At 37.3% G+C, this 8,152-nt stretch overlaps 1 protein-coding gene across 1 annotated transcript; it reads right to left on the reverse strand.

The window, feature by feature from the left end:
* Positions 1 to 365: 365 nt before the first annotated feature.
* Positions 366 to 5,892, reverse strand: LOC145220711 (pancreatic secretory granule membrane major glycoprotein GP2-like). The gene is made up of 8 exons (XM_080087952.1): positions 5,520 to 5,892; positions 4,569 to 4,765; positions 3,956 to 4,104; positions 3,404 to 3,534; positions 2,988 to 3,099; positions 2,402 to 2,584; positions 1,343 to 1,533; positions 366 to 639 (listed from the first exon to the last, which is right to left on the reverse strand). The coding sequence occupies exons 1-8, from the start codon at positions 5,695 to 5,697 to the stop codon at positions 455 to 457; spliced, it is 1,326 nt and encodes a 441-aa protein (XP_079944078.1). The 5' UTR covers positions 5,698 to 5,892; the 3' UTR covers positions 366 to 454.
* Between the last annotated feature and the right edge of the window lie 2,260 nt (positions 5,893 to 8,152).

An 8,152-nucleotide genomic window follows, 5' to 3' on the forward strand; every position in this document is an offset into this window, starting at 1 on the left:
AATGGGTTGGATTGTGGTTATGGTCCTACTATTTTTAAGTTAGGTTGTTGTATTTTACATTACTTCTCCAAAGTTGAAAAGTTACTTCTTAATAACATTTTTTTTGAAACGCTATTTAATATACGGATTCATACGTTTGATGATAAGTTTTTCTGTTCATAAGTTTGATGATAAAAATAACGGCCCAAATAGACCTTAAAAGCGAAATGCTTCATTGTTCGAACGTTTTCGGCAAATGTCATAATCAGTGTTATAAAGGGCCACATCAGTTACACCCGTTCATAACCATTTGAGTCAATAAAGCATGTAGCTTTTTACGTATTTATGGGCCGTTATTTTCATCATTAAAGAAAAATTCTTCCTGATTGAAAAGCAAAAAATACTGATTCTTTATTACGCAGCGTAATAAGACCTACATGCCGTACATGAAATCGCAAAAATTGTAAAAAAGACATTATGCTAAAGGCAGTTGACTGTGTGTGCTATGTGTAGGCTGGATCTTGGCCCGCGCGCTTCTTTTCTTTCTTCGTTGATTGCTTCTTCTGCAGTTGATGTAGACAGCCACAACAACGCCCAACATAATAACGGCTGCCACAAGCACCACTCCTACCACTATAAGCACAGTTGAGTTGCTTTCGCCTGCAGGAAAAAGGGGACAATTTTAATGTAAACTGTTTAGGGTATTTAAATGGACATAAATTTGTAACTGGGACAGCCCTGAAGCGTTCATGCAGATCAGCGATCACGTCATACTCGTTTGTAAGTCATGTTACCTAAGGCCAATTTGAAGGTTATACACCTGTTTAGGGTGCATACTATACAGTTGTTTATACCCCCATTGAATAATTAGAAGTCATTATACCCCGGTAAACATTTCAACTTTTTAACAATAGACTTATCAGTTTTTTATTGGCCTTGTACTGTTTGCACCGGTTCTATGAGACCTGTGCTAGAGATTTTTTTGCCAATTAAACTACAAACCAAAACTGTAGAATACATTGTCATTATGTACTGTACATATAATGTTAGCATTATGTATATTATTCCAAACTGGCATAGCAGGCCTTAAGTTTTTTAAGTTTTACCAAACTGATCAATTTTAAAATCAATTTTTATGTAAAACTGTAGATTTGGAACTTGCATGAATTTGGTTTCTGTAATTGGGAATCAGAGAGACTATTGTTTAAAAACTGATTTACCATTCATTTCAATTTAGGTGTTAGTACAAATATTGAAAAAAAAACATGCCAGTTAAGAAAAAAACAGGTAATAAAGTGGTAGTTTTAGTTAGACTTAGGTATCAAAAAGTCCCAGTAGCTACAATTTCAAAACAAAACTTTACTTTGATCTGGAAGGGGGTCAGCATTAAATCCATCTTGGTCGACGTCATACTGTCGCTCGTTAGCGCCACCTCCTGGCCTGAGAAAACTCAACCAGTCATCGAGAAATCCAGGCTCAACTATCCGTATAACGTCCGAACTTATCATGGTGCTGTCCTCTTCTAAGCGAGCTTTTATATCGAGCCCGGCAAACCTATAAGAAATCGTTCAGTGATTAGATCAGGGGTTCTTAACCTGGGGTGCGAGAACTGTTCCTAGGGGGTGCGGGGATGCTGAATCATTAAGGTTGGTTAGGTCTATTCTATTTAGGCAATTACAGAAGGGAGAGCGAAAATTGGTTAGTGATTTGAAAGGGGGTGCGAAAATTGGTTGGTGATTTGAAAGGGGTGCAGCAAGGAAAAAAGGTTAAGAACCACTGGATTAGATAGAAACAAAGTTGTAGGGCTGGTTTCGGGCTTAAGATTGATTAAAGCAGGTATGCTTGGGGCCTGAACCTACCCTTGGCCGAGTTTGTGCACTTTGATAAGTACAGCTTTCAGGCCTAATTCATGCTTTTTTTAATCGGATTCGGATCCATTTTGAGCTGAAGTTTGATTAAATCAGGCCTGATTCGGGAGGACCTTACACTCCACCGCGTATGTACGTAATTTGGCCTTGATAAGTCTAGCTTCGGCTTTGTTTTTAGTTACCAGGTTCGGATCAAGTCCGGGCTTAAGTAAATCGCACAGAAGCATACACGTGTCTATACTTTGTCGTCTAGGTAAATTGCCCTCAATGATTCTTGTTTGGTTTAAGAAATCGTTTGTGCGGTAACATTTGCACAAGTGTATGGACACGTAACTTGTAATCCCTTAAACTACCGAAGGTCAAGGCTAAAATGCTCCAAACAGCCAAATGCAAAATCATGTCTTTGAACTTTAAACGTAACCCTACAATCCCTGCTACTGTATGAAACAAGTTCTCTAAAGTCAGATAGAAAATGTCTTCTATTTTATATGATGTATTTTCACATGATATATTGATACGTTTTTACGTGATACTAATCATAAACCTCCGCTTACCGTTTTTGTCTTCGCCTCTCGCACGAACAGAACTCCGGATGCGCAGTTTTGTTGCACACACTGACGTAGCAATGCAGGTAAACCGCGTCCATACTTTGTTTCCACTTAAACATCTTGAAGCAAAATCTGGCAGCGCTCTCGTTGCCGTTAGCAACTATTACTGTGGTGGGGTCATCAACACATCTGAAAATAAGTCCAATGTTTTTCGTTTGTCTAATACGGGGTTCATTAAAATTACTCTAAGAAAAAATCTCGCCTGGCAGACCTATGAGCCAGTTATGATTGTATTCTCTAAAATACCTTCCCAACAGGCTACTTTCCTATGTATTGACGTTAGGCACTTTGCCTAAATCAAAACGATGAGAAGCGTAGGCAGGAAATACATTGGTGAGAAATGCTGAACCATCGCTGTTATTATAGTTAGTGAAAGGGTTTGCTGTTACGTTTTAAGATACTTTCTAGGTCCATGTTTAGTTTTTCCAAATATATGAAGCTTACAGCAATAAATAAAATACTCATTTCCACTTTTATTTTTCAGTCCCTTTGTTATTTGGACGATTTTTTAAATTTCACTTAGTTTGCTCACTTGTTGTTGACCAAATTGTGATACTCCCCACTTCCGTTCCTGTTCACTGAAGCCCAGCAGCGTAACATGGTTAATGCGAGATCCTTGGGCATCACATTTACAAGGTTTTGTTCTGCGGGGTAATAAATTGCCTGTTAACCTGATTTTCGTCCTTATTCTATATTTTAAGCCTAAAACAAAAACTTCTTTGAATTTTTATTCGGCAAAACTTTTAAAAGCCAAATTTGTGTATAGTCAGCGGGCCTGAGGTTTTTTTTCATGCCTGTAGCAAATGGGTCTCACTATCATACTTTGTCCAGCATATTTTTGATCGCGCATTTAGCACTAAACTAACTAGACATTAATTTGAATTAAAACTTATACTACAGCATTTGTTGCACACAATCACACGTGTATTTGCAGTCTTTTGTACTTACGAACACAAACTTCTTGTTGTATTGCTATGACAGGTCGAGTATTGAGTCTTGTCAAACCAGTGAAGCTTCGGTTTTTGTGCAAATCCATTCGAACAGTAAAACGACCGTAACTTGTGTCGAAATCCACAGTTCTGCGTCAGAATAAAGAAATATTTAGATTCAAGACACTCGCATCAATAGTAAATCAATAAGATTTAGTTTAAACGTTGCACAACAGTTCATATTAAGTTAACAAGAAGATCAGATTTTTGTGAATATAGTTTATAAGTTGCGGTTTTAAAGTTTTACAGATTTGAGTAGCCCTACTGATTTTACGTTTTACTATTTTAATTACAGTCCCTATATATTTAACAGTGTTTAGAATACTGTTGAAAGGGGCCATAGGAATATTTAAAAGTTACAATAACTGCCACGTTACCAATAACCACTATTATTTCATCTCAACTTAAATCAACTTTAAGTGCGTTTGGTAACATTTTAGGCATCAATATTTTTGCTTATAGTAGAAAACGTCTTGCGCCTTGTTTAGTTCGCCTACATTTGTATACTTACGTGACAGTGGGGACAACTGGGCCTAGCATGACCGCATAACGATCCGTGTAATTACAACGAAAATCCACCAACACGAGGGGGCGCTCAACAACCTCGTCAATTTTATTCCAAACGATTTGCTGGCTGAACAGATAGCCACCGGTGTCCCTCTGAAAATGTGAAATTTCCATTTAGGTGAAATCGTTTGGTAATTAAACCTCTGGATAAAAACGGTTAAACAGTGGTTCTTAACTGGTGGTCTATGGAATTTGATTATATTTTGCGATAACGTGGATTATTAATAGAGGGCTTCGTTTGTGCAAATGTGTTCCATTCCCTATTAAATTATGAACAGTGCCGAAAATACAAGGCCCAAATTCATATTTCCTAAGTAGTTTTCTAAACGCTAATATGGTTATCTGTTTTCCCAACAAACAGTTCCTTATTATAAAGTAACATTGCCTAACTTCGCAATGAATTAGACTTCAAGATGTGATACCGAATTTGTTCTCTTTGCCAAGGATAATAATAAAAGAGAAACAAATGTACCCATCCCAAGATAATGAGAAATTGCCAAACTGACAGTAGGTTGTCGCAAAAGCAACTGTAACAAAAAAATGTTTCACACACTCACCTTCAACTGGACGCCGCAGTCAGTGAAGGGTGCGTCAACTTTGAGATGATACTGACCGTTTCTCTTCACTGACAAACAAGACGGTGCGCCCTTGAAGTGAACAAACCTCGTGTCATCTTCTAAATCTTGTTCAGTGACAACTCTTTCATCAATTAAGATCTCAATACTTAAATTGCCGCAGTTGATTTTGGGAAATGCTGCAAAATATGAAATGCCTTTTTATATTGGAACAGCATAATTGTAAGCAGGCCCGAGCCCGAAACCGGCCCGAATCCGAATCGTATTTGAGGAGCCCCTTTATGCCCGAAAGTGTAATTGATAGACCTGTAAAAATAAAGACATAAGTATACACTATAGACAACAGTGAACAATGGCTTAAAACAAAACGTTTTAGGACTGTTGGGTTTTATGTTTAGTCCAGCAACTGACAATTTAGTTAGGTATTCAATATTTTCAAAAATTATGGTAAGAGAATTTGAAGTCACGCCCCAATCAAGCCCGTTTAATAAAAGAAACCAGCCCGAACCCGAAGGCGCGCTTGACCAGGCAGTTGCCAAATTATTAGGTTTGCAGCATGTGGGTTAGCCACAGATCAATTTAGAAAAACAACAGCATTTAAGTCTTAGACCAAACCAATTTGTAACCGCTTCTTTATACGATTTTGCCCAGGAGTTATAAGTTACATATAGCACTGGCCTAAGTTGCGTGAGAAATAACAACCACTCTATTTCCATAGACCGTGATTAAAATCAGAAAAATGGTGGCGTTTTATAAAATATCTGCTCATTTGGATCAAAAGCGACAATTTTTAATTACCCACAAAGCGAAGATGCGTTGGCGTCAAAAAGTAGCAAGTACCGCTTTTAAATATTTTCTTACTTGAGCCTATATAAAACAATTCACGCCCTAAACCTAAACACACTTCAACGATATACCATTGGATTGACTTACGTAAATCGCAGTGGATTCCTGCAAATGCTTCAGGACATATACATGAGAATCCTTGATTTCCACTTGGTCTTGCAAGGCACTCCCCACCGTTGGCACAAGGGTTTGGTTCACATGGCGAAGCTATTACTGATGCTTCAAGTCCAAGTAGAAGCCATAGGCCCAAACGAAGGCCAATCATGTCTAAGATTTTCGAAGTCTTTCTGGTATAAACTGGGATATTGTTTAAATCGTTTTGGCAGTCTTTATTTTGGTCAGAAGTTTAATTGTCCAAAAGCATGCTTTATTTCATTCACTATAGTGAATTGTGCATATTTGCATGAAAATTTTGGTGATTTATTGAACTATAGCATTTTCTGAAACATAAAACCAAAACTACGTAACGAAATTAGAATCATGTGAATTAGGCCACAACGGCTTGATTTTAAGCCCTAGGGCGGGCGCATAGCAACGTATTTATTCAGCCTGCAATTTACAGAGTTTAAGAAAATGCTGCACTAGAACAAACATGGACCAAATGGCGGTAGAAGCCTTTGAACTTACATTGATACATACAAATATCACTAATAAAGCGTTGTGTTTGATGCTAAAAATGCATTGGTGTCAAAATGTTGATATTCTAACGAACACCCGAGTTATGAGGCTGTACACAAGGTCCACATTGAAACCATGAAAAGTTATAATGCACTGGTTCTTAACCTTACTTATACACCTATCCGTTCGTTGTTCTCTGAGCACTTGACAACTTTTTTTTTTTCAACACCATCTTTAGTTTATACGTAATTTTTCGCAGTTTTCGACCAACTCCAGGGAGTTCGACCAACTCAGGTGAAATAACACTGTTATAACCGTTCCATGTTTTGCACTTTCAAAACATACCCTTCTCTTTGCATGGTAACAATATTAAAACTACAACATTAATTCAATGCTACAAAAGGCGTTGCGCCAATTCTTTAACACGAGATTTTTACCTATGGCACTATAAGGTTATTTGAGCCAATCTAAATACTTCGCGAGTATAACATTTATCTAAACCTGTTAGAAAGGTGTTGCTGAAGCGCTTGCTAGGCGCTCTAACCGTTAACGATAACAGCACGCAATTGTTGACTCTGTAGCCTAAGGGCAATTGTTGTAAATGCCACGCAAACTTTACATTACACAACATAAATATCTCTTGTCTGACTTATTGCAAGCACTTTGCATGTTCCACATAATTTGATCTGGGTGATAGCCTACTGTGACCCTACGCTAAGGCCTGGCGGAAAATTGTACAATACTAGGCGAATACCCTACATTAAGAATACACTTCTGAAACTATTTCTTTGTGTACATCTTTTAGGGCAAATCTAAAGCAGCTTCATTTTATAATTGCGTTTTGCCGAATTCGCCGTCTTTGGATGTATACTATTCCGTCACCTTAGATACACTATGTGGTCTCTCTTCTAGCCGTTTCCTTCATTTAAACTTAGTATTTGCAAAATGTAGATTACTAAGGTTTTCATACGTACACGCAATTCATACGTGACCTGTACATTGATGCATAATTATTTCTAGTAACCCAGCATTACTGTTCCCAATGGTTTTCTATGCTAATAATTTGCCTATCTCCTAACGCATGTGATTGCATGTTTGTTTTACTACACTACTCGCCAGCTAAAACTTGAGAAACCGGTTTGAACCGCAATCAGCCACTGATGGCGCTACTGATCAGGTTTTGTTGACGACTTGGTTGGTACGGATTAGTGAACTAATAAAAAATAAAATGATCTGTTACATAATAATTACATTAAGTTCGGCAAATACATGTGGAAATATTAATTATTGTTCAACCAGTGTTGTTGACTCTATTAGATATTTGTATGGTCATAAATTTATTGCAATGCTATAATCAGTGTGTAACTTTGTAGATTGTGGGTGCATTTTTTATTCTGCAAGAAATTGTAGACTAAAAACTTTGACAAGTCTGAAGTTATTTTATGTATTAAAGTTTTCAGTCTGTTATTTTGTCCATCTCTCCTACTGAGTGTTTGATTACTCGTGATTCTATAATATACTACAAGTGTTTAAAATATCTAATTATATTTTAATTTCGGATCCTTATGCACAGGAAACATTTCTAATTTGCACAATGTTTGCATTTCTTGTTGGTGGGATAAAATTTTTCTGTCGATTCCAAAAAGTAATTTATTTTGCTATTCTTTTACCTGTAGCATTATATACCAGTTTCAATTCCGATTTCAAGCAGTTCGTGTCAATGACCGTTTGTCAAACTTCTCTACATGACAAAACGCACGGCTCAGCTTAAGCTGTTTTGATGGACAAGTCGACGTGCTTTATACGAAAGCAAAAACATGTTATGTGCACGCGCTCAGTTGCCAAGCACCGACCCCTTTATGGTTGAGTGATTATGACGTCACAGACTAACCGCAGGCGACTTTTTGCCTTGACGCCTTGTTAGCCAGCAATGACGTTGAATTGCATCACAAAAACGCTGCCGAAAACACGGCTAATAGCACGCAGACAAATGAAAACAATACATAGATAAATAATTTCATGTAGACAATTTTCAAAAAATAATTTCATAATTAGGTGCAAATGTCTTTTCATATAACATTTCGTTCACTGCTTTAAAACAT

This window comes from Phallusia mammillata, chromosome 3 (assembly GCF_965637545.1).
Source record: "Phallusia mammillata chromosome 3, kaPhaMamm4.hap1.1, whole genome shotgun sequence".
Classification (NCBI taxonomy): domain Eukaryota; kingdom Metazoa; phylum Chordata; class Ascidiacea; order Phlebobranchia; family Ascidiidae; genus Phallusia; species Phallusia mammillata.

What these genes read in the sequence shown, in the direction of transcription:
- LOC145220711 (XM_080087952.1), bottom strand. Translation starts at nt 5,697, where the DNA reads ATGATTGGCCTTCGTTTGGGCCTATGGCTTCTACTTGGACTTGAAGCA. An exon ending in CCAGTTGTCCCCACTGTCAC is followed by an intron (nt 3,535 to 3,955) that starts GTAAGTATACAA and finishes ATTCTGACGCAG; the next exon opens with AACTGTGGATTTCGACACAA. An exon ending in TGACCCCCTTCCAGATCAAA is followed by an intron (nt 640 to 1,342) that starts GTAAAGTTTTGT and finishes TTTTTCCTGCAG; the next exon opens with GCGAAAGCAACTCAACTGTG.